This window comes from Bicyclus anynana, chromosome 13 (assembly GCF_947172395.1).
Source record: "Bicyclus anynana chromosome 13, ilBicAnyn1.1, whole genome shotgun sequence".
NCBI classification, from domain to species: Eukaryota; Metazoa; Arthropoda; class Insecta; order Lepidoptera; family Nymphalidae; genus Bicyclus; species Bicyclus anynana.
In genome coordinates, this window is record NC_069095.1 from 6706579 (window position 1) to 6734224 (window position 27646).

At 36.3% G+C, this 27646-nt stretch overlaps 2 protein-coding genes and 1 long non-coding RNA gene across 3 annotated transcripts; 2 read left to right on the top strand and 1 right to left on the bottom strand.

Annotated features, from left to right (window-relative positions):
* The first annotated feature begins 1271 nt into the window (after positions 1 to 1271).
* On the top strand, positions 1272 to 10885 carry LOC112043078 (uncharacterized). Its single transcript, XM_024078341.2, has 4 exons — positions 1272 to 1446; positions 3558 to 3809; positions 4723 to 5022; positions 6068 to 10885. Exons 1-4 carry the CDS (start codon positions 1422 to 1424, stop codon positions 6346 to 6348), a joined length of 858 nt encoding a protein of 285 aa, XP_023934109.1. The 5' UTR covers positions 1272 to 1421; the 3' UTR covers positions 6349 to 10885.
* On the bottom strand, positions 10584 to 12199 carry LOC128198622 (uncharacterized). Its single transcript, XR_008251353.1, has 2 exons — positions 12012 to 12199; positions 10584 to 11913 (listed from the first exon to the last, which is right to left on the bottom strand). It is a non-coding gene; the product is annotated as an uncharacterized LOC128198622 (long non-coding RNA).
* A 1111-nt stretch (positions 12200 to 13310) lies between these two features.
* LOC112043079 (protein D2-like) lies at positions 13311 to 14596 on the top strand. The gene is made up of 4 exons (XM_024078342.2): positions 13311 to 13544; positions 14054 to 14146; positions 14245 to 14299; positions 14376 to 14596. Exons 1-4 carry the CDS (start codon positions 13311 to 13313, stop codon positions 14567 to 14569), a joined length of 576 nt encoding a protein of 191 aa, XP_023934110.2. The 3' UTR covers positions 14570 to 14596.
* The last annotated feature ends 13050 nt before the right edge of the window (positions 14597 to 27646 follow it).

Genomic DNA, 27646 nt, shown 5'->3' on the forward strand with positions numbered 1-27646 from the left:
AACTTACGTGATACAATTAGGTACGTCGGAGTTTTTTAATTATATTTTGAAAAAACTAGATAATATTTTGGTGTTCACTAGATTAAATGAAAAAGGAAAGGTAAGAGATTGGTCATACTTTTACAGATATTTTATTTAAATATTGTACCTGAACCTCTAGTAAAAAGATTAGACCCTATTTTAACACAGGTCGCAAGAGAGAAAATTTTGAAATAACGTTAAGCCCGGAATCCTTTCCAGGCAAGCTTTAATTGGTAGAGTTAGCTAGTTGAGGTAAGAGGCTTTAAACTCTGTTCAGATTTATTATCACTTTATTCGCTATTTGTAATACCTATACCTACGAACTTTGATTTTGACTGATAGAATATGACTTTATTGAGTGTTTTCCAAAATAATATAAAACGGCTCAAAAATACAAAATTGCTGCCGACATGGGGTTAGTCATAAGTTTGTTCGTGTTCATGTTTGTTTGGTCTATGCTGCGTTCTATTCAGTATTATCATTTTGGAGACATTACTGTCTGCTGCTGCTGTCCTTACCTGCTGTTCTTTTGCATTTATGAAGTGCACGCCACTGTCTATTCTTGGCTGCAGTACTGCAGCACGCCAAATTGTTGGTCTTCTGCTTCGTTTCTTACTAAGTGACAGTGACTTTATTGTAGGTACTTTATTACCTACCTACAACAAAGTCAACGAGTCGAGAAGTTGAAGTGGCAGTGGCCGGGACACAGTTCGAAGAGCTGATGCACGTTGGGGCCCCAAGGTGTTGGCATGGCAAAGTGATGGTCGACCCCCCACTAGATGGACTGTCGACATCAAGCGAATCGCAGGAATTCGTTGGATGCAGGCGGCTCAGGATGGTGACGTTTGGAAGTCCCTACAAAAGGCCTATATCCTGCAGTGGACGTCCATCGGCTGTTATGATGATGATGAAGATGATATGATGATGATAATGATGATGATGATGATGATGATGATGATGATGATGATGATGATGATGAGGTACCTACAACAACGATCACAACAATGAAACATCGATTCTATAGCAACAGTTTTTATAAACGCGTTAGATCATAGATTTTTGATCTTTGCCAGAGGGGTAACGGTTAGCGAGGCAGGTCCTGTTATTTAAATGGTCTAATATTCCATAGATACTCTTATTCTCTTTAACACTCTATGGTTTCTCTGTCTACGGTAAAGATAGGTTGTCTGTTTTCGTCTGACATTTATTTGTCAAAGACAACCTATATTGACGTTTGACGTTTCCAATTCCAATTAATTGTCAAATACGTGCTGCCTCTTGTCAATAATTACATTCGTAATTACATTTTATTGGTTTTTTAATCAGTGTATTTACTTTAATAATAACATTTATCCAATTTGAATAGGTTTTGTGATCATACCGATGGTGTGTGTATAAAGATGAGCTGCTTAACTTGCATTCGAGGTACGAACTACGTCCGAACGTCCGTGCCGTGGCGTATGTTTTTAATTTTAATTTATAACAAACCTGAAGGTCTAGCATCTGTTTTCACGGAAATATATTCAGTGAAAACCAGTGATCCATAAGCACTATCGATATCAGCTGTTATGTTTAAACAGCATATCAGTCCACATCGCTTCGTCATTTCTCTCGTTCGTTAATGAAAATTTAAAACCTTTCAAAATGGCAAGTTGTGATAGCAAATTATGGTATGAAACTTTAACAAGTATAACTGAGTGATGAATAATCTAACAGTTAATCCCTTACAATTGTTCAACTGTTACCCCCCATGGTGATGCCACCTCAAAGACATTTTGCTATAAATAGTTTTGCATCAGTAACTATGGAAAACTGTTTGTTAATTAGCATGAATCTGGTAATTGACTAGTTTTTACTCGTTGGCATACAAGTCATGCTATAAACCTGAAATCTGAAATCACTGTTTACAGTGTTGTAATTGTATTCTTGTATTTTATCTTAACTTTTGTATTACACACACACTTTCTTCCTTTACTTTCAACAAAATACTAACATGTTATGATAAAGGTTAATCAATATACATTAGCAATTTGTACTTGCCTTAGTGATAAGTTATAACTGGAATATACTTTTGCCTTGAAGAGAGATAAATATCATGGCATCTCATGGACTCACCTGCACCTTGCAGGACCTTCTATCAGACTCTAAACAGAGCAAGAATCTTGTCAACTGGGTGTAGGGTTTTAAACTAGTTAATGCTCACCTTCTCCATAGTTTTTGATGGCCTTAGTGGCGCAGCGGCATGCACAGTGTGTAAATCCACTGTGCATGGCGCTGCACCTGGTGGTCCTGGCTTCAATCCCCGGCTGGGCAGATTGAGATTAATCGGTCCAGGTCTGGCTGGTGGGAGGCTTCGGTCATGGCTAGTTACCACCCTACCAACAAAGATGTGCCGCCAAGCGATTTAGCGTTTCGGTACGATGTCGTGTAGAAACCGAAAGGTGTGTGGATTTACATCCTCCTCCTTACAAGTTAGCCCGCTACCATCTTGGACTGCATCATCACTTACCACCAGGTGAGATTGTAGTCAAGGGCTAACTTGTAAACAATAAAATAAAAAAAGTACTCGTTACAGTTCTAGTGAGGCCAAAATATTAAAATAAGTTTTATAGATTTTGCTAATATTCTGCTAACACCCATTTCTATTGCATATAAACTTACCACATAGCCATTTTTAGTCAGTCCATTTAAGTATTTGGTGTCTAAATTATTGTTAAATTTATGTGTAGCAGGAAACAGATACTTAGCAGCTTAGCTTGCTTGCTAGGAAATGTTTTTGCCTGTTATGATACATTTTTAAGCAAATTTATGCTAAGCACAACTATTGATGGGATTCATTAGATCAATTCAATTCAATTTTCGATTTTATGGCTTGCTGCTGTACCAACTGGGTACAATTTATTTATTAGATCAATAGATGATATTGGTCATGGGTTATGGTAAAACCCATGAAGTGATCCCCGTCACTAGAAAGCTTTATACAGGTTGCTCGAGAGCATATCCCATAACTTCAAGGTGTTGACAAGTCCACTTATACCAAACTGTGCAACTAATTTTTTAACTAAAAAAGCAAGTATCCTTTATATTGACCTCTTATGATAGCCCAGTGAATATGACTTTTGCCTCCAATTCCGGAGGGTGTGGGTTTGAATCCGGTCCGGGGCATGCACCTCCAACTTTTCAGTTGTGTGTATTTTAAAAAATTAAATATCACATGTCTCAAACAGTGAAGAATAACATTGTGAGGAAACCCACATACCAGAGAATTTTCTTAATTCTCGGCATGTGTGAAATCTGCCATTTCGCATTGGGCCAGCATGGTGGACTATTGGCCTAACCCCTCTCATTCTGAGAGGAGACTCGAGCTCAGCAGTGAGCCAAATATGAGTTGATATCAATCAATTGATAAGAGGTGTTTGGTACTATCTTTGCCCATTAGATTATTGAATATCCACTCCAAGCTCAGGTGCTTACTTGGAGAGAAATATCATTCTTGTTTATAAAAAAAACATGATCTGATTATTTTTGTTTTACAGGTCTGAAGATAACATTCTCATTCAAAGACAAGGAACTGAATAAAATAGCAGCATTTTTTAACATATTGACTTTCCTGTTGACTTGTGCAGCTTTAGTGCAACCAAGTTGGTTTCGAATTAAAGGCCTTCATTGCACTCAGAGTTTATCGTTAACACAATTCTTCACATTTGATGAAGATGACGATGATAACGACAATCAAATAATGATACACCAGACTGATTTTGATCCTATCAATAGATCTGACTTCAACGGTAAGTAACAGAAGTTAGTTTAAAACTGTTTATTTATTCATATTATTAGGTATTATGTTTATGACAAATTGAATAAACTTATAAAATAATCCAATAAAAATCCAGATCCAGTACATATAATTGATTATGTTGTTACTCTTCACAAGTGAGTTTTGATTATCCTCATCCAAACTGGTAATTCACAGCTTAGGAATTTATAATCACTTCAAGTTTTTCCTGTACCACTAGCAGTGTTGAGACAAATGATACAAAATAAGGTAATCAATGGGTTCAACCAGAATTAATTGCATATAAACACTTTGCGGTACCTTGTTATTCAACATTATATATGTTTCCTCTACCTATACGTAGCTCTTTAATTGTGCGCCACGATTTAGACTGGTTTTAGAGTCACGCTGACAAGACGCTGACCGTCAGTGCTGACAGGCGAAATGTATGAACTTTTAGGGAGCGTTTCAGAATAACGCATAGCTATCAGCGCAGCGCGGTGGTCGGCGCGCTACGCGCTGAGCTTTCAGCGCCAACATTCACTGTCTGGTCAGCGTAAATCTAAAACCAGCCTTAACGAAGTAAAACTAAATGCGGTTGGTTGATTATGTCCATAAAAAAAAAAACAAACAACAGCTTGCACACCAGGGAGTGCTGGCAAAAGCAAAAACTTGAACATTAATGTTGTGCATTTTTAAATATTTTGGAATGGTTAGGGAACAATTGCTAGATCATCTACTTAGCATCTACTTAGTACTTTGACAATTTAATGAAATCCGTCTAACCGTCGATCAGGTTATGTGTCCTGACCCAAGGTTAACATTTTTTGCGCATCAAGTGCACAAAGCCTTAAAGAACTTTTCACTTTAAACTTGTACTCCTGTCAGTGTATGACTTGCATTAAATGAATTTTTTATCATTACAGGTCTCCCACCATGTACAACACCAGAAATTATAACGCTTATGAGAGTACTCATACTACTCTGCTTTATGGTGCTACTTTGCTCCTGTATAGGGGTCCTCATCAACCTTACCAGCTTGAATAGCAAAGCTATAAAAATGCTGAGAAGGAATGCTGTGCCTAGTATTATGTGTGTCTTCTGGGTGATTGCTATTGTGGGTGTGTGCTATTATACAACAGTTGTGTTGGGCAATGCTAACAATGGTGACCCTAATACCATACAAGTTGATTATGAATATGGATTTTACACAATAACTGCAGCAGGTTAGTAAAATTATTGTGTTACATTTTATTGGACAGTTAACACTGAAGCATAATTTCCAAATTTTTAGAAATAATAATAATCATAATATGTAGGACGTCGTTCGATCTCGTGTTGGCTCGTGTTGGTCGTGGTCGTGGTTATTTCCGAAAAGGGTAAGGAGTTTGAGAGGAGTAGCGTTCGGTTGGCGGGACGATTTGCGATAAAAGGCGCTCGTCGTACGGTCGGCTTCAGTATGCTCGTGGCGTTCGAGCCGTCCACATTTCTTGTTGTGTAATTTTTTAATGGCTTACTTGGGATAGGCGGGGAGAGTGACTTGAATGGAAAAGGGGAGTGTTAATCAACTATCAAAGGATCTTAACCCTACACACAGCGACTCCGCTCAGTGTCATTCTCTTTCATTCTAGGGTCTTATTTTGGTTACAGTTCGATTTGTTAATTAAGTTGTCCTGACAAATATTGTGAATTGATAACCTTTCTTCGACATTGGTTTCCTTATTTTTTAAATCCACTTTTGTAGCTTCTGCTAAAACATACCTAATAACTTAATAGATAACAAATAAATGGGAATCTCTGTCTCTTTGGCTATTGAAACCAGTGCCTAGGCACTGGCCCCATTACTGTAGGTGCCAACATTATACTAACATGATTTTTCAACATTTGTCTATCAAATTATACATGATTTTCAAATCTTAGTTAAAAACAAACATTTAAAGTATGTATTTTAAAAAGACTTGACAGACGCTCATACTAAAGTCTGGCTCGTTGATAATACTCCCATGATACGCGGGTGAAGGGCGAAAAGATTGCGCGTGTGTGAAATCGTGCGTGCGGGGAAGTGACGTCATCAGTCGTGGGTTTTTTCATTCATCGCTATACGCTCCTCGCTGCGCAACAATGGGAGTGTTACGAACGAAATTTGTTCGAGAAACTTTCTTTACATTATGACGAATATGCACTGAAACTACTGGATCAATTTAAAAATCTTTCAACAAGAAGGCTACATTATCAACAAGTCACTGATTTGACACTGGAAATCCATTTCAGGTGCCTTGGCATTATTAGCATCAGCAGCCAATCTATGGGGTGCACCATTATCAAACGACGAAGATGTGCAACGACGAAACTTAATGGAAGACTGGGACGGATACGAAGCTCATAGCGTAGGTCCCACGCCAGCTGTGCCTACACTCCCTCCTTACTCCCCAAACCCCAATTTCATACCATCAGCTCACCCGACATTCGCCCCACCCGTCCTTGGCACTCAACAATATTTCCCCTTCGACGACCTTTCCATCCTACCACCTCCACCACCATATACACCATGATCTTTTTTGATCTTACAAAGAATTTCGTCGTTTTTAGTTTAAACAATGTATATTTTTATACAAAATGGTATACAAAGATGTGTATATCTTGAAAATTTTTGCTTTAATGAACTATGAGAGATAACTTGTGTGTAAATCGTATAGAACAATGTGCACTAATAACATCGACAGTTGTTGCTTAAATAGTCTGATAACTAGCCCAGGCAATAACATTAAACCTGTAGATAACTTGAAAGAATTATAGGGAAAACGGAAATTGTAATAAAGTTGTCAACAGTTGTCGCTTAAATAGTGTGATAACTAGCCCAGGCAATAACATATAACCTGTAAACCATAACTCAAAGGAATTATTGTAGGGGAAACTTAATTTTTTATAAAGTAACAAGATACGCGCGAATAAATAAACCTTCTTACAGTCAGATAAAAAGGAATGTTTATTGTTTAAAGGACAACTGGCACCATTATATGAAAACCCAGGCAATACAGATATAAAATGGAGGGGAATAGATAGAATAAGTACTCTAGTTTACGATAATATTATGGCATTGACCTCTAATAAAAGGATGTACAATTATGTAACAAATTTCACTTAAAAACTGGTCAATTTTGCTTTGACAATTTTAGAGTTATTGGTAAAGAAAATTATAGCTAAAGGCCTTTAAATATAGTCCAATATTCAATAAAATCCTAAATGCAGAGCAAATTCAATCTTAAGGATTGAGTTTAAGATTGAACTTGCAAATACAACTACTTAAATTGAGTGCTAAGAAGTTGTGTTTGGCACTCATTGAGTGGGGACGTTTTTTCGTCTCTGATTGTGCATCCACTTTTTAATAGGAGATCGATGTATTGTGGGTATTGTCATATTTTTATTGGGAATCAAAATAATAGTAGCTGTAATGATTCCATTAATAAAATTAAAGCTGTACAATAACATTCATAAGCATCAGGTTTTTTTATTGACCTGCAACTTTTACTCCTACAGTAAAAAATATATACATAAGTGAGATTTAAAGTAACAATTTATATCTAGTTTGTTGCGAGATTTTCACAAATCTGGTTAGATATTGCCTGTTGTCCTTTCATTATTATTCGATTTTTAACAACAGTAATGTATATTGAATAAAATTTCAACTCTAACAAACAAAAATTTTAATAAATCGATAGGTATTTATATTATATTTACCAATCAAATGACTTACTCCCTACACATTCGACAAACTATCAGTTTTTAAATATTTTATTTTGGAATTGGACAAGTCCTAATTAATTAATCTTAAGAGAGCATCAATCTCCTATTTTAAAGTGGATGTACAATCAGCGACCAAAAAACGTCCCCACTCAATGAGTGCCAAACATAACTTCTTGGCACTCAATTCAAGTAGTCTCATTTGCAAAATCAACCTTAAACTCAATTCTTAAGGTTGAATTTGCTCTGAATTTGGGATTTTATTAAATATTGGACTATATTTAAAGGCCTTTAGGTATAATTTTCTTTACCAATAATTCTAAAACAGTCAAAGCAAAATTGGCCAGTTTTTAAGTGAAATTTTCTACATGATTGTGCATCTTTTTATTAAAAGAGGTCAATGTATGAGAGTGATGATTGTTCGATTCACAGAGAAGAAGCTCTTGACTATCTAAACTTTTTGATAGTCGTGACATTTGCTTATCTAATATTAATAAAAAAAAGAGATGCATAGTAAAATTTAGGATGTTCTTTAAATCGATCAGAATTTTAACAAAAATGTTTAACATAAAATATTGTAATTGATTAATTACTATAGGTATATCTTAGTCTGAAACGTGTGATAAAGTGAAATGAATCTCAAAATCATTACTAACTTTTAATCTCCTAGTTATTTTCACAATAAAATTTCAGAAATATTATGTTAACAACAAATTAGTAGTAGGTAGGTAATCTCATTCACCCTTAAACTGTCTCGGTTATGAAAAATAGATCTAAATATTATGAATTGTGGTAAATCTGTAATTAAAGATCTTAGTTAAGATTAGTTTTTGAAAATTTAATGTCAATATTCCAATTTGTTTCAGTGTATGTGGTTGTGAGTTTCATAAATGTTCTCTTGTAAATGTGATTTGCCATTTTAGTGCCTACTTTTGTCTATTCTCAAAACGCTTTAATATTGATAAAATCAATGAATCAAATCAATTGTTTGTAATTATTCAACAAATCACGTTTTGTGGGACCTTGTTTTTAAATTGCACTAAATTTTCGTCATTTTTGATGATAATTTAAAGTATAAACTAGTTGATTATACAATTAATTACTATATTTTTAACTTTTCACTTTAGAAATTATTGGTTTGAAATAAGAGAGATTACAAATACTCTTTAACTAATAGAAGAAAGGAAGAACGAAATATTAACAAAATAAATATTTCTTAGGAGTCCTTGAAAATTAATTTTTAAATTGTCAAAGATTTAAAATCAGCTAATAGGTTATTCAGAAAAGGTTCAAAATTTGACCATTGTTATTATACTATACTCAGAGGTACAATTATCCGCCCTCTTTAATTTGACGTGATTATATTAAAGTGGGCGGATAATTGTGCCTCTGAGTATATTTGGATTTATTGAGTTGTATTATTATTTTATCTTAAGCTTGTTTAATAAATTATGGGCCTTACCTTCTTGGTATCTTAGATTAACAATGTGGAATTGATGCTTTTCTATTGAGTGTATTATGTGCAACACTAAATTTTTCCAAATATTCTAGTATGTAATAAAAATATTACTGTTAGTATTTTTTAAATTTGTCTATATTTTGATATATCCGTGCCTATTATGCCTATTAAAACCATTTCTCTGACTTAGTGGCGTAACTATACCATCTGATAACTGTTAATTAATAAGATAGGGCATCTAGAAAATTGAGTAATATCAAATGTTTTTTTAAATATTAGTTTCACTTCTGAATCTTGTGGCATTTTGCCATCCTATATTTACGCCACTGGCCTAATATTTCCTTGTTATAGCTTAGCAAATTCGTTCGTAACACACCCGATGGTCGGCGGGGGCCAGGAGTCGGGTAGCGATGACAGATAAACTCACTACTGATGCACCCCACTTCCAGCCCTAGCCCCGCGCGTACGACTTTACAACCGCGTATTCCTTCCCTCCCCGTCGCCCGCATACCATCATCATTCATACATACCATAGTCATCAACGAACTAGCCAAGCTATAGCTATAATATAATTGGAAACTGTACATAAATGTAACTAGCAGGGTGATAAATGATATCTGTGAATGATTTAAAATATGAGACTCCTCAATGATTGTTGATTGAAATGACATTGAAATTCTATGTACAGGCTCATGTTTTGTATTGTTCACTGAGACACATAATTATAGTCTGGCAAGTTCATTGATGACACTACCATGATATGCGGGCAACGAGGGGAAAGGCTGCGCGGGTGTGAAATCGTGCATGCGGGGAAGTGAGGTGTGTCGGTTTTTCATTCATCGCTACACATCTTACACATCAGGAGTGTAACGCACGAAGTTGCCAAGCTATACCCTGTAGACCTGTTAAGCTACTCACTAATTCTCTTACAATTGAAAGCCACCAAACTTGTTTGACATTAAATGAATATTCTATTATAAAGAACTATGCTATGTAATGTTACAGTGAATTAGAAATGTCCTGAGCGGATTATCCACCTGGTGGTAAAGAGAAAACCATTGTCTATTAACAGAGCAACACTTTGCAAAGCAAAGCAAGCAAAGAGCATGTGCTACTAAGTGCCACCCTGTATCCCATCATCCTGAGGTGTGTGTCATGTATTTTATGCTCATAGCTTGTGTGCCCATAGGCGTATATACCGGGGGGAGTGGGGGGGGGGCGTCCCCACCATAAAATCAGTTGAGCCGTGCCTGCCACAAACATTGTACACATTTTTATGTCGAGTATCGACTCTGCTTAGTGGCATGTCATGGGCCAGGCCCCCCCCAGGCAATGATCCTAGATACGCCAATGCGTGTTCCTTTAATTACACTGGCAACCATTACACAATGCCTAACACTTCAAACACAGCAATGCTTGATATAAGATTAAATTAATGTCAAAAAACAACTATAATATAAAATATTCCTAAGAGGAGATGCTGTTAGAGTTGTTCTGACCATCTCTTCTGCTTCTATCTTCGGGGCTCATCAGGCATTACTTCTACAGTCGCCTACAGCACTTATTCTGTCAGAAATAAAAAGAACATTGTCAGAAAGGCTTGGTTTATTTTTTTTTTAACAAAGATAGCTCTTTTTCAATCATGTTTCGGTTGCTTTGGATATTGTTATAATATATACAAACTTCTGAGTAACTGGTGTATATTTCATGTTACCAAAAACTATAAATGTTAATAGTGGTATTATTTGTTAAAGTATAAACTCTTAGACATAAGGATAGTTATTCCCAGTATTATCTACTGGGAACTTTATTTTTACATTTAAATAAAAACAAGAGTAACATTTTATTTTTGTGTAAGACTAATATGCAATACATATCTATTAAAAATATGTTGGCCTATTTATTTACACCTGCATTCACACTTATAAAACCTAAATTAAATATTGAATAATTTTGAACAAAACCTGGTAATGACTTCTTTGGAAAAATGGAATGAAAAGGATTGCAGATTAATAAAATAAATAGAAATATGAGCTGTGGTAGCCTAGTGGACCTCTACCTTCTATTCAGAGGCAGTGGGTTTGAATCAGGTCAGGGCATGCACTTCCAACTATTCAGTTATGTGTGTTTTAAGAAATTACACAGAGTGTTATCTTGAGTACAGTGACGTCGCAGTTTAACACACTCAGATGCCTTTATGTGCTTACAAAATTGAGACTTCTTGAGTAAAAATTTTAAAGCATCTGAGTGTGTTAACTTAAACTCATATTTTTGTCACCAATTCTTATATGCAATATTTAATTTTATACTTTCTAAACCAAAATCTGCCAATTAAATCATATTATAGGAAAAGATGAGTCATATTATATACAGGGCTGTCGGAAGGGTAAATGCCCTGTGATATATATAGCATATGCAGATTTAGATCAGATCTTAATTCAGGCTAAAATACATAGGTTTTCTTTCTTCTAAGAAACTTTCAGTATTTCTAAGAAATTCTCGACCAGAACTTTGGAAGTTGGTGGTTTTACAACCCCTGTGCGAAGAGCATGTTATGTGGGCATTATAATAGACTGGTAATAATTAATGACAATGATGTTGATGACCCAACATGGGTCTAAATGTGCCATAAATTAGCCTATATGAATTAAACTGATGTGCCTTGCTCAAATTGTAAACATTTCATGTTATCTAATGCCCTCTTCACTTTAACATAGTGTTCCTTTTTATTTCTTATAAATTCCTTTTGTTTGAGATGATAGCCGTGTTGTAGAGTTATTGATTCTATGGCTACCGAGGAAGTTGTGGCTTTCATGGCGTCAAGTAGTAGTTCAGATGCGTTGTGATGACACTGGATGGCTTCGTCAAATCTATGGCTTTTGAGATAAGCATCAGCTCGTCTATGCTGTTGGTGAGCCTAAAAATTATAGAAACTGTAGGTGTCTTTTGATAGAAAGAAACAAAAAAATATTATTTATGGCAAATAGGTAGTCGACATGCTAATTTAGTACTTACTAAGTTCAATGGATGAGTCTCCATCACAGTAAATATATCATTGCAGTTATCAGTGGCATGTATTTTATTTTAGGTCTAAAAATATTTTAATGCGTTAGTCAATTATTGAATGAAGTATCAAATCAGAAAATAATATGAAAATTGAAAACATCAACAAGTTCAACTTCAACATCAACAACATCACAGACAATCACAGACCAAACAACATTCATTGTCATCATGTTATGTCAATGTCGTTTGATGTCATTATGTCAAGTGTCACTGTCAACCATTATTCTATATTGTTTACTATAACTTTACTGATAAGAGTTCTAGCTTTTTTGAGTCGAAGATATCTTAACCGTAGTTGGCGCCTTATGATCCGGCCGCTCAGAGTTTGCATTTTTGATAGTGATCGAATGGGACAAACATATACTACTACAATTGGTTCGTTTTTTTTGTCTCCTCACTACAAAGAAGTATAGTTGGCATAACCTTGAAACAGCGCAGTTGAACAACCTTGTACGCCAGTTTGAAGTTATATCGCCCGACATATCGATAAACGCAACCTTTGAGCGGCTGGACATATTTTGTTACTTAATTAAGTAAGTCGTGTTGGCAGTCGGTATTACAAGCGGACAACCACGCCACGGTCGTTTTAGTCGAAGCGGAAACGTCAGTAGCTGATAGCAGGGAAAAGTGCAGTCAAAGGAGATTTCAAAAGGCGGAACTTTTTTGGAGTTTACTCTTTATGAATCGATTTTTCATATATAGCTCCTGATGTGAAAAAAAACCTACCTATCTACCTTTCAACCTTTTACCGTGCGCTGCCGCCATCTCGTAAATCTATTGCTGCCGCCAACAGCGTGCACAGCTCCTCGGTTGCGCATCTTTCACTTTTCTGGCGTTAGTATTGAGACGTACATAATGTATACTGCAGGGCAACATACACCTATTTAGACAGTCGATCTGAAAGAGTAAACTCCATTCGTGTGTCGGAGCTGATACACACTTTTATTATTTTTTTTAACCGACTTTTGTAAAAGAAATCTGTTTTGACCTGGGTCCTGCTCATGCGTCATGATATTGGTTTTGAACGAAATCATTTCATGTTATATGCGATGGAAAACGGAAGTTTACTTTTACTTTCTGAGTCGGTGTATTTTCAAACGATTTTCAAACTGTTTATAACTTCTAAACTCTGCTTACATAACAAGAATATGGAACTATTATGTTTACAAAATAAACGCGGTTAGATTATACGATTAGTAGCAGTTTTATACTTTTAGCAACTTGAGTAGGTATCTTGCCGGTACAAACATGATATTGACATATTTTATATTTATATTTTTAGTATTACAGAGAGTTTACGGAGTGATACAGCAATGTGCGACAGTTGATGTAAAAACATTATTGGAAGGTTGCGATCGTTTGATGGGATTAAATATTACGAGTATTGGTGGTACAATGGTCAACAATCATAATTGCGATGTGTTATTACCCAAACAAGTCTTCATAGAAGAACCACTCTTCCAATATCATCTTGCTGACTCGGTATGTATGGGTGTCAACAACGTACTTAAACAAACATTTTGTTTATTAAACAGGATTTAGAATTAAAATACCTATAGCCATTATAATCGTTTACATAAAACTTAATTCTCTTACTTAGATCTGAAACACTTTTCTCAATTATTTTGATATTCTAGATCTAAAAACTTCTCTATTGATTTTTGAGAAAATTCGGACAAAAGACCAATCTGATATCTCTTTCAAATACAAAATAATTAAGATCCGTTAGTAAATGTCGAATGCATGAGGACCTAACAATTACACAAATTAGGTACACGTCGAATAGAGAACGTCCTCCTTTTTACAAAGTAGGATATGTATTAATAGTAGTAAATCTTTCAAAGCTAATAATTAAGTAACTAATTAAGTAATTGTCCTCAATATTGTTATTATAAAAGTCTAAAGTTGTTTACAGCTTAGGCAGGCACCTATAATAATCGTTAATTTTTTATTGTTTGTTAATTACTAATATCTTCCTACGATATTTGCAGAAAAAGTTTTATTCCCTAATAATGATTGATCCCGACGCCCCACCGAGGATAGACGGCGAATTTTTTTTACACATGCTGAAGTCAAATATACCAGTAAGCAAAACATCAGTTAAATCATGCTAACAACTTATAAGTTATTAACTGTAATATTATTATTACTCAGGAAAACTTATATTAATACATTTTCATAGGGTTTAGCGCTTAATGCTAAGGAAAACAGCAAAACCATTGGTATAGATTATAGAGGTAATTTTTGTTTTTTTAATTACGGTTGAACTAATATTATCTATCCTGTTTAAACTACATTTTGTATCTGTTTAAGGTTACAAGCCTCCAGCGCCACCTCACGGCACAGGTGTACACCGCTACATGAGCTTGCTTTACGAACAACTGGATGGAAACAATTTTTTGCCAAACGTCCCTTCTTCTCGAACGCGATTCAATCTAGCGGACTGGCTTCGAGGTAAAAGTCTTTGTGGACCTGTTGCTGCTACACAATTTCGGGTACAATTCTAGATGGCGTTAGCAGTATATTATCAACGCAATTATTAATCCTACGTTACAATTATTAATAAATATAAATAATAAAGTTTTTATTATAATTATTTTTTAAAACTAAAATCGTTCTCTTTTAATGTAAGTCTGTTGATTCAAGTTTCTTTTTCTATAAAATATTCACAAATATAAAGAATTAACTTATTTAGCAGTCTGTACCAGTATTAAACACTTTCATTATGAATAAAATGATTATGGAAGCTAATACCGTTTTATAATCGAAACCTTCCTTCCTTTCACCAATAGATTGAAAGATTTGTGTTTCTATTGGTGAAAAGCGCAAAGAAATCGTTCAGATTCCTACTAGAATTAATCGCGAAAAGACAGACAGATGCGGCGGAGGACAATTTATTATAAAAAGTGGGTATGCATAAATTAAACCTATATATTTTAAACCTACTGATACTGACAGGTTAAATCAGGCGCCATTGCTTAATTTCTGTCCATAGACAAAAAAGAAAAATAAAGCCGTACGCGTGGGCTGCGCACGCGACAGTCGACACTTCCCTCTCACCTCCGGCCCACGCGGACCTCTAATTTATATAAACAAATTATTCTCCCATCTCGCGCTAACTACTGGTTATAACCCTTTACCAATAAGGCGGGTGGCATTTCAACAGACTATATTATATTGTATCGATATTATAAATCAATGGACACATTTTATTTTATAACTAACAGAGACATGCGACTTTGTTTGCGTGGAAATCGTTGACAAAGATCAACCTTTAAAGATGCCGTGGACTTTTTTAGGAGTTTACGATGGGAGTTATTTAAGATTTTTAATTTTAAACTTTAATCGTTTACGAAGCGCATGCAAAAGGATGAATAATTCCCAATTTCGTATTATGCTCTTAGGGTCGTAACCTTCCTCGATATAAATAGATTATCCAACACAAAACATTTAGAAATCTCGGTTCACATTTAAAAGTTTTAACAGTAGTTAAGTACCTATTGGAGTCCTTATTCTGACAAAGGGTTACAAAAATAAAGTGAATGTCACATTGTGACAATCTTTGGAACTTTTTATTAGCCTGGGTGGTCTTGCCAATTTTATGGTGGCAATGAAATCTTGAGTTAGGTACCTACATAATTTATCACAAAAATTATGCTGTATTAATGCCTCTGCTTTATACAAAAAACCATCCATTCTTTGGTGAACTTTCAAAAATTCTTTATTACAGCTAGACTAAAAAGCAATTAGCATTATGATCTATGACTTTGAGCCTTGATTCTCGTAGCTCAAAGGGGCTGGATTCAACATCTCGAGGTCACAGTTCGATTCTCTTACACAGTCCTACGCGCTAATTGGAGGGGAATTGGAATAATAGTCATGTTTTAAAAATTGGGTTAATATTCTTGTAAGAAAATATCTAGGCTTTATTTAATTTCTGACGAATTGATTTGGATATTTGGATAGATAGGTGATTTAGGTACATTAAAAACTTATCAAAAAAAAAAGGAATTCCACGGGGGTAAAGTTGTGGAAAATAATCTATACTAATATTTTATAACTGAAAAGTTTGTTTGCTTGAACACGCTAATCTCAGAAACTACTGGTCCAATTTGAAAAATTATTTCAGTGTTAGATAGCCCATTTATTGAGGAAGGCTATAGGCTATATATTATCCCCGTATTCCTGCGTTAACTTGAACCACGCGACGTCAGCTAGTGTCAGTATTTATGTAGATACTACGTAGGTATACCTAAACCTAATACCTAGACTTATGTTATCAGCACCTCAACTGCGGTTTGTTTATAAAATTAAACTGTGTAGGAATAGCAACTAAACATTTTGGATTTGAATGGTAAACAGAAGATGATTAATTTCTGTTAATGTAGGTACAGCGATGTTCTCAGAACGCCAAGTCTCATTCATAATGAATTAATGAATAACTCCGGTTAACCGCAGCTGTGATACGAGATGACTGTACCTACTAATATTATAAATAATATGTAGTAGGTATAGGTAAAGTGCAGTGATAGCCTAGTGGATATGACCTCTGCCTCCGATTCCGGAGGGTGTGGGTTCGAATCCGGTCCCGGGCATGCACCTCCAACTTTTCAGTTGTGTGCATTTTAAGAAATTAAATATCACGTGTCTCAATCGGTGAAGGAAAACATCGTGAGGAAACCTGCATACCAGAGAATTATCTTCATTCTCTGCGTGTGTGAAGTCTGCCAATCCGCATTGGGCCAGCGTGGTGGACTATTGGCCTAACCCCTCTCATTCTGAGAGGAGACTCGAGCTCAGCAGTGAGCCGAATATGGGTTGATGACGACGAGGTATAGGTAATTACAAAATCTAAAATATGTACCTACCTATTTATCTAGGGCCTTAATTTCAGATAAATCTTTAATCATGCGATTTATATTTTATTATATTTAATTACATAATTCATCACACATAATTTTTATACATAATTCATCATAAATAGGGTCAACAAAATATGACAACCTTCTCCATTCGTCTCTGTTTCTCGACATCTGCAAAACTTAACTACCATAATACTAAATGAAGATAACTTATCTACTAAACTAATATGCAATATGCTTTTATCATTAATTAAATCAAGCATTTTATATTTTTAAATTAAGGCGGGACCAAATTCCTCTGGTCAGGTTATATCACGAACTCGACATTTTTTTATCACCGGAAGCTTGCTATCGTAAATTAATCACAGCTCTTCAAAATGACTCAGAGCCTTCGCAAACATAAGATTAAGTAGGTAGTATTTTCTGGAATAATGTTTTTTTTTTGATAAAAGTATTTATTTTATTTTTCTGTTTTTAGTGTGTTTTAACACGCAAACAACATAGCATGGGAAATTTCGTTCACTTATACAGCTATTTTGATTTTAAAACATAATTACTGAACCGAATTTCAGTGAAATTAAATGGGATCAATCTGTAAAGAAGGAAGGTAGGTATACATTCTCAAACAAAAAAGAATTTTTTAAATCGGTTATATGAGGTAACAAACATAAATAAAAACATACGCGTCGAATTTAGAACCTCCTACTTTTTTTGAAGTCGGTTAAAAAGTCTGAAAGTAGCTACTATTTTATTTATGGTATATTTGCGCTGTAGGACGCCCAGCTTTCTTTGTTAGAAACTCAATTTTTTCTTACGATAACCATGATTGTTTTGGTATAGCCCCTGTTCAATAAACTTCTTTATCTTGTAGTGAAAGGCTCATTAAAATCGGTTCAGTCGTTCAGATCAGCCTGAACAAACAACAAATATTTAAAATAAGTTAGTTTATATTTTATTTTTTTATTTTTTTAGTATCACGTAAATAACCATTTACGTGATACTAAAATATATTATTAATTATTAGAAGCGTTATTTTCTATTGATTATACTATACCTGTATGTTAAAAACAGAACTTCCTTATGTATAATCGGGTGATGACGTCAAATATAACGTACTTACTTAAGTGTGTTAAGTTAGAGAAATCGCTGTTATTTTGTACAGACTACCTGTGTGTTAAATTTTTAAATACAGAACCTTTTTTTTTGGAATCAGAAAATTATAACCTCAAATAAATCGTCAAAAAACTACTATACTTTAGGTGTGCGAAGTATCTTTAGTTACCGGTTTGGCGTGTGCTGTGTTCGTGCCGGAAATGCCCCGGACGCGACTGTTACAACTCAAAACTAGAAAAGCTCTCCTGTGTAACGGGATCTGTTATTAGCCTGCTTGTTTATGACATTGTCGCCAAATATTTCTGTACATAGCATGTTTATATTCTAGCGATCACACGTTCATCCCGCATGTGGGATCCTCTGAAAAAAACCGACCCCATCGAATTTCGGTTTTGTCACTAAAAACTGGATCCGCGCTGTGTGCCCTGTATCAAAATTAATTATGGGGCCCAAATAAAGAGTAAAGATTTCTGACAAAATAAACAAAAATGCTCATCTATACCTACTAATATTATAAAGCTGAAGAGTTTGTTTGTTTGATTGAACGCGCTAATCTCAGGAACTACTGGTCCGATTTGAAAAATTATTTCAGTGTTAGATAGCCCATTTATCGAGGAAGGTTATAGGCTATATATTATCCCCGTATTCCTACGGGAACGGGAACCACGCGAGTGAAACCGCGCGGCGTTAGCTAGCTTAAAATAAATATAACAGTGGCATAACCTACGTAGGATATATCCAACTTTTGGGCACACGCTTAACTAGGGGATATAAGACATTGTGGATTGCTTACATTTGACAAACAAACCAAAACAAATTTTAATTTTTTATTAGGTATAAATGTACACATTTTCTATTTTTTCGTTATATAATAATTACCTCTCGTATTTTAATTTAGATCTATCATACCATTATTTTGTGAGTTGAAGATTTTCTTAGCGTAAGTACCTTGTAATTGCTCGTTAACTTACCTAATAAAGGACCGAAGTGTTGATTATTTCCGTAAACAAGGAATTACCGGCAAATAAATCAGTTTATTATGCGAAATTTCGAGGCTTTGAGTTCACAGAGTATATTTGTAGGTAGAACAATATTTTAGAAGACAGATTTTATACAGATTACATTTACGAGTAGTTCAAATTATGAAGTGACACTAACAACTATGTATGTATGTTTGTGATAGCCCTGTGGATATGACCTCTGCCTCCGATTCCGGAGGGTGTAGGTTCGAATCCGGTCCGGGGCATGCACCTCCAACTTTTCAGTTGTGTGCATTTTAAGAAATTAAATATCACGTGTCTCAAACCAGAGAATTATCTTAATTCTCTGCGTGTGTGAAGTCTGCCAATTCGCATTGGGCCAGCGTGGTGGACTATTGGCCTAACCCCTCTCATTCTGAGAGGAGACTCGAGCTCAGCAGTGAGCCGAATATGGGTTGATGACGACTAACAACTAACAGTTGCGCGGAACACACACACACGCACACACACGCACATTCATTCATGCACACATATCTAATATACATGCTGATGTTATGTTCGAAAAACTTGTATGTTAATGCAATAAAGATTTGAATTTGTATTTATTTGAGTCAGAAGTAGAACTGTTGCGTTGGCCCAATGGATGGTATTTATGGCTTCAAATCATGAGGTCCTTGGTTCGAGTCTTGGGTCAGGATTCGATTATTTTAATTTTTACTAGCATGCAATTTTTCATCCGAAATTCTTCGAACAGTGCGTTGTCAGTGGTGATCTAATGGATCCGAGACTTGGTCGCTAACTATGGGCCTCCTAAGAAGCGGGCGTTAGAACGAGCTATGCTAGGAGTATCTCTGCATCGAATCAGAAATGAGGAGATCCACAGTCACGCACTAGAAAGCGCAGTTTTGGTCGACACCCCCCCTTTACTTATGGTAGGAGCATGAGCTGACAAACTTTCAGCTTTTATAAAATGACGAAGGTTTGCGTTCACGAGCTCTTCGTCTATTTGAATTCATAAACATTATTCAAAAAATTTTCCACCAATTGTAATGGAAATATATACTGACATTTAAAAGGGCGATTGGTAAACATGATATTTAGTTGCGCCAAATGTTACAGCTTCCTTCCGGTCGCCCACGGCCGCCCTCGCGTGCCCTACGCCTCCGCCATCTTATGTTGTAATACTCGTATCAATCAGAGATTGAAATAGACACCATTACTTTGATATAGAGGCTAATAATTGCACTGCGTTTAGTCCTCTATTGCAGTTGATGGCAGTTTATATTGTATCTGTGTATTATGCTTTATTTTGTAATTTAAGGTACTCGTATTCGTAAAAGATTCGTGATAGCCCAGTGGATATTACCTAGTCTCCGATTCCGAAGGGCGTGGGTTCGAATCCGGTCCGGGGCATGCACCTCCAACTTTTCAGTTGTGTGCATTTTAAGAAATTAAATATCACGTGTCTCAAACGGTGAAGGAAAAACATCGTGAGGAAACCTGCATACCAGAGAATTTTCTTGTGTGTGAAGTCTGCCAATCCGCATTTGGCCAGCGTGGTGGACTATTGGCCTAACTCCTTTCATTCTGTGAGGAGACTCGAGCTCAGCAGTGAGCCGAATATGGGTTGATAATGATGATGAATGATGATGTTGATGATGATGATGATGATGATGATGATGATGATGAAGGTACTCGTATGAAGGACATAAATTAAGGATTACAAAATACCGACCGACTGACGCTAGTCTAGGGTACTAATAATTTTTAAAATATAGTTAAGTAGCGCGCGTAGTTCCCGTTCCCCTGAGAATAGGGGGATATAATATAGCTTAAGATACTCACAAATAACGTAGCTAGTGGTAAAAGATTTTTCAAAATACATTTTGGGAGATCCACATCCACTTACCACAAACACAAACTTTACCTCTATAATATTAGTATAAATGTACCAAGTCAGCCAGGTATTTTCTTTTTGCTGACCTTCCAAAAAAGAGGAGGCTCTAATAGGGTATATACCTACGGTCATACGATGCATGTCTCTGTTTTCATTATTTAGATCCATCTTGAGCGTCATTTACAATTTGATTTTTTCTGAAACTCTAAAAATATTAAAAATATGAAATATTCTTGTTGATCGCTTACCTAGTTACCCACCTACACAAATACAAGACATATATACAAGAAATATTAAAACTGGAATGCAAAATTTTGTCAGGTGCGTTATGCAAAGTTGGTCAAAATGAGTTGCGAATGCAGTCATTGCCAAAAGCAGTGCAACACGTTTCTCAAAGCGAACAGAGCTACGTCATGCTTAAATCTGTACGAAGGCTTTGTGGGGGCGGCAGTACCGAAGCAATTAAATAAATTGATTATTTCCTTTCAAATTCACTATAATATCAACTATGGATATTTATCGTCTGTCGCATTAGCTATCTGAATCTAAATAGGGAATCAATTTATGAACAATAGACATCATTTTGTAATGTTATGGTGTTAAAACTGATAGCAAGCGTTAGTTATATTATTACGGTATTTTATTGATATTGAGACATCCTACTCTGTTAACGATTCAAATAAAGATCTGAATGGACTATCTATGATTTTTTGGCTGCTGGGACGCTTCGGCCGTGGCTAGTTACCATCCTACCGACAAAGACGTATCGCCAAGGGATTTAACGTTCCGGTACGATGTCGTGTAGAAACCGAAAGGAGTGTGGATTTCATCCTACTCCTAACAAGTTAGCCCGCTTCCATATTAACTTGCATCATCAATTACCATCAGTTGAGATTGTAGTCAAGGACTAACGTGTAAAGAATAAAAAAAAAATTATCTAAGGTTTTTTATTCTATAGCTCGAAGAGCCGATGGACGTTAGGGTCGTAAGGTGGTGGAATGGAGACTAAACACCGGAAAACGCAGCGTCAACCCTCTGGGTAGATGACGTAGATGACGTCATGAGGGTAACAGGCCATGGATGCATGCGGCTCAAGACCGTGGTATTTAGAAGTCCCTATGAGAGGCCAGAGTCCAGCAGTGGACGTCTATCGGTTGATAAAGATGCTGATGGTGATGACTCATAAGCACCTACCCATATAATGCAAAGTTGAGTAAGTTCCACCATTTCCATTACTACCCACTTCTGAACGGCTTAATCGATCTGGATAAAATTATGCGTTTAGTTAGATTGTCTTGAATACTCAATATTCCCCGAGAATGAATACACTGCGAGTGAAACCGCAGACAACAGCAGAGCTATCTAGTTATGAAATCTATGATTATCACAATAAATAGTCAGATAAAAACATAGGTTTTCTAAGGTTATTAATATTTGCCCACTTTGGTCTTTGGTCTTTGCACTTTGCATGTCGTTGCCCGACGTAGTTGACGCTATGATCGGCAGAAAAACGTGCTGGACAGTGTTGTTGTCGTTCTGTGAGGCTGTCATGGGTCTGAAAGAGGCTGAAGAGAGAGCGAGGGAAGAAGCTGCCGAGCTCCCTTTATAAGCAGGCGAAGGCAGGGTAGAAGCAGGGGTCGATTTGCGCACTTATTGCCACCTTAATTTAGGGTGAAAAAGGTAGGCGGCGACTGACAAACGTCGGGACATGAAAAATACGTTAAATGATCTTGTGATTTCACCAAAGGCTGAAGTCGGATCCGCAGGGTTTTAGTGGGTATTCCGAAGTCTCGGCGAGTCCCACATACCCTTTCGGATAGGGTCGCGTAAATGCATATCCCAGCGAAAATTAATATTTGCAAAAATACTGTATCTAGGTAAATGTTTGGATTACTGCTGACAATCGTGAATCACCAATGCTCAGCTGCCTGGTCTCCTTTACACTTGAATGTTTATGTAATTGGTACCTACATATTCTCTACTCGTAGGTATTCCTTACCCTTTATGAAGTTGAAGATAATAAATATCGTCGTCATCAACCCATATTCGGCTCACTGCTGAGCTCGAGTCTCCTTTCAGAATGAGAGGGGTTAGGCCAATAGTCCACCACGCTGACCCAATGCGGATTGGCAGACTTCACACACGCAGAGAATTAAGATAATTCTCTGAATCACGTGATATTTAATTTCTTAAAATGCGCACAACTGAAAAGCTGGAGGTGCATGCCCCGGACCGGATTCGAACCCGCACCCTCCGGAATCGGAGGCAGAGATCATATCCACTGGGCTATCACGGCTCTAGATAATAAATATGAACTATAAGAATAACGTTTATAGCCTACGAATTGAAAAAAAAGCCAATAACAATAAATTGTAGTCATATTACGACGGCAATCGTAATCTGCCTTCAGTTTCCACACAACAGGTCTTAAAAATCTCGCTATGCCCGTGTTGACATTTTCATTAGCAAGGTTCGACAGGGCCGGCGGCTGGCCGTGACACCGTGCGTACGCCACGAATTTGCCTTCCATTGATAAAAAGCGTCGCCCACTCATCGGGCTCCATTCACCGGCGCCATTGCTTGCGCAACGCGCGTGCTCGACCCCCCACCCCGCGCACTTCCCCGCGGAGACCTTTGGAAACCTTCCGCAACAGTTGTCACTTCGCTTCTAGGTTACATGTCTAATGGCTTTCCCATATATGGCCGAGATGGTTCCATTCATAAAACCGTTATGTAACAACTCGTCGATCAACCGCAACGTTGTCACATTGCGAGTTTTAAGTGTTTCTTCAATGTTATACTTCAATTATATTGACTCGGCCCTTTAATACATTCAGGCATTGTGCTTGTGTTTTTAATGAAAGTAAACAAGAAAGAAATGGAAAGATGTCATTTTCAAATAACGGTTTTTTACTACTCACACATTTGACGGCCTTCGTGGCGCAGTGGTATGCACGGTGGATTTACAAAACGGAGGTCCTGGGTTCGATCCCCGGCTGGGCAGATTGAGATTTTCTTAATTGGTCCAGATCTGGCTGGTGGGAGGCTTAAGCCGTGGCTAGTTACCACCCTACCGGCAAAGACGTACCGTAAAGCGATTTAGCGTTCCGGTACGATGCCGTGTAGAAACCGAAAGGGGTGTGGATTTTCATCCTCCTCCTAACAAGTTAGCCCGCTTCCATCTTAGACTTCATCATCACTTACCATCAAGTGAAATTGTAGTCAAGAACTAACTTGTAGTAAAGAATAAAAAAGACACAAAAAAAAAACATTTACACTCACATCCACAAAAATTTATTCCTTATTTTTCATTAAAAGTATTGTTAAGGTTTTTTTCTGCTTTGTACTCAGCTATAAGTTTGTGTTACAGTAATTTTAATCAGTGACACAGAGTGCCCTAGCTCAGAAGTGGGAGATCAATCTATAAGCACATAAAATACCTATTGGACTTAAAAATATATATGTGACGGAGATTCCAGAAGATTTCACTGGTAGATTCTAGAAGGCCCAGCCCTGTCTAAAAGGGGGGTCGTTCACATTGCTTTACAAATATTATTAATATATTATTTATGCAAAGTCACGCCTTTCGATTATTAGACACTACACAAACACAATGTGTGTATGTATTCAGGTTGCAGAAAATAATAATTTAGATAAATAAGAGACGTACTAAAAAGTTAGCAATGTCAATAAATTAATCAACAACAATTAGTCATAAGATGCTAATGTGGTCACATAAATCACGAGCTTCTACAGATAATGTAAATGGAATTAGTACGAGAATACGAGTGACATTATCGACACATATCGTTACTGCAACGTTTGTGCCATTATTGGAACAACTTATCAAAATATAAACAAAAGAACAGGAAACTCCCTAATGTCATGATAGCCAAGAGCAGTTTATTGTTTAATTGGAAGATTACTGTTGTTTTTATCAATAAACATGACAACGTGGGCTGACGTTCAGAAGTTATAGTCGTTAAAACGACATGGCCTTTTTATAATTTCAAGAAATAAACGGGAAGTTATTAGCTTCTTGTAAATTTTAGGCCCATCTTAACGATGCTTTTACATCGAGTGCGTGCCATAAATGGGCGAAAGGAATCCCAATTGAGATTATCGGTTTACACGGTGTAATATAACTACGTGGATTTACAAGCAGGAGTCAATTCACTATCACATTAATGTCTTTAAGAGTGCTGCGTGGAATCGAATTAATTGATGTGCAATTTATAGGGATTTACGGCTTGAAGCGGTTGCAAATAAACATGCTACTTACGTATGTACAGAAAGCGTTAAACTTATGATCTGGGAAAGAATATTTTTGCATATCTCATGTTACCGATATATTACGTACCTACAAAAGGTTTTCTAACTATCTATTTGCTCGTAAGAGATTAGAATATTGTGATGGTGCGTTAAAATAAAAGTAGCAAAACCCGACAGAGTGACATTTCTTGTTCGTACTTTCCTCCGTAAATACATGTAAAAGCAAAGTCATCAAGATAGGATAATATGAAGGTAAAAATAATTCTGTTCAAAGCAGAATATATTGCTAAAAATACATTTACTTTAGATGACGTTACAAGTGATTTTATTGGTTCGTCATTAAGTAGTTCGTCATTTTAAACATTTATCATTTGGCTCAGACCAAAACATAAATGTTGAAAATGACAATTTTTTTTAATTAAAAAATTAAACTCCACTAATTCCTCAAAATGTCATGGTTTAGTTTAGTTCACAAAAAGGAAAGTAGGTTTTACTTATATAACCATTTAATTTGATTTTAATTCATGTTTCGTTATCGATTTATTAAGTTTACCTTCCTACAATTTCTAAACACTTTATGGATTAAGAGACTGAGCCAGACCTGCCGCATTTCAAGAAGAGTTCGTCAGTCTGTACCTACCTTAAGAAAGTACAGTAGCTAATGACAGAGCTTGGACTGTGGTAGCTTTGTAAGGTAGCAGATATCAAGGGTCCAGACCCTAGCGTAAACTTTGTAAGACCCGTCTAATTATAAAGCGTAGGTGTAACTTTCAATCAGGACCCAGGTCCCAGGTCGGCAGTCGTTTAGCTTCACGGCAACGGAAAGTGAGGTGATCGTTAATACCTTCCAAACTTAAGATGAAAACTGAAAAAAATTCAGCCTTCATAAAGTATGAAGCTTTTCAGTTTGTACCTAGGTTTTAAAAGGTATCAAGGGTCACCTCATTTGCTCAACTTTATAATGTATTTCTTTTTAATTATTTATTAAACCTTCATAAAATGGATATAACCTCTGCCTTCGATTCTTAGGGCGTAGATTTGAATCCGGGGCGTGCACCTCCAACTTTTCAGTTATGTGCATTTTAAGAAAATAAATATCACATGTCTCAAACGGTGAAGGAAAACATAGTCAAGAAACCTGCATACCTGAGAAATTTCCTAATTCTCTAGCTGTGTGAAGCCTGCCAATCTGCATTGGGTCTGCGTGGTTGACTATTAGCCTAATCTCTCTAATTCTGAGAGGAGACTCGTGCTGAACAGTGAGCCGAATATGGGTTGCTAATGACCTTCATAAAATGAGGTATGTCTGGCTACCGCAGTCTTTATTACTCAAGAATGAATACTTTAATTAATATGCAGTGTCAATAATTGTGGGCGACGGAAGTGATTTTACATTCATAAGTTTTCTCCTACTCCTACTGTAGGTACAGTAAGGCTTGTAAACCGATAACTATATCTTTATTACAGTTATATAGCTTGTCTGTTAATTTGTTAGCGATAACTATTATTACATATTCGGTATTAATTCACTATAATATTATATTTCACTGATTCGGCTCGTTATGGGTAAGTAAAGTAGAAAGGTATCTATTACAAGATTACATCTTAGGAGAAGTAATAGTAGTAAAAACGCATGAATAGATTAAAAAAAATTGAAGCCTTGTAGTCTTTTTTTCTCATTGCCATATTCTTACGACATTCGCACGAGAGATATTTTAACGGACGTTAATAAAGCGTTCAACTATAACAAATGCATTCTCAAGTAGGTACCTATATGTTCACAACACAGTGTTTTTGAAACATGTCGCTTTTTTCTAGCAGTGTTGCAATTTCAATTTTGGTCGTTGGAAATAGACCCTTAATTAACTTCATATTTCAATGCTATTTTAACATCCGTTAGAAAAACTCTCGTGCGAATGTTCATTATCATCGGCCTATTTTAACGGCCCACTACAGGACTAGGCCTCCTTCCTCATAAAAGAAGGGATATGGAGCTTAGACCCACTACGCTGCGGGTTGGTTGGTTGTTACATGAGCTAACCACAGGATAGTCAAATCATGTGAACCTAATTTGAACTGAACTATCTGATTAACTGATTAAGTGGTTGCTAGGCTTTTTGGTCTCGTCAGTCGGACGCGGGTTCCATGCATGGTCACGGGGGAAGCAGGGTTAACACTCATGGCTAAAACACAATTACCGAGGTCAGAGTCTCACAAGAGACGTTAGAGAGTCGTTCTGCTCATCTCTTCTTCTGCTTCGGGCCCCACCGAGAATGCTTCTGCGCCCAAAACCTCCGGTGACGTCGTTAAAGTCCAAGTTAAATACCTATATCTATATTTAAAGATAATCTGGTTAAAGCTGAAAAGTAAAAAGTATCAAAATACTTGAACCTTGTTTACTAGATTACCTCCATGTGGAATGTTGAATCAACTATTATTGTTCCGATACTTGTTTCAGTC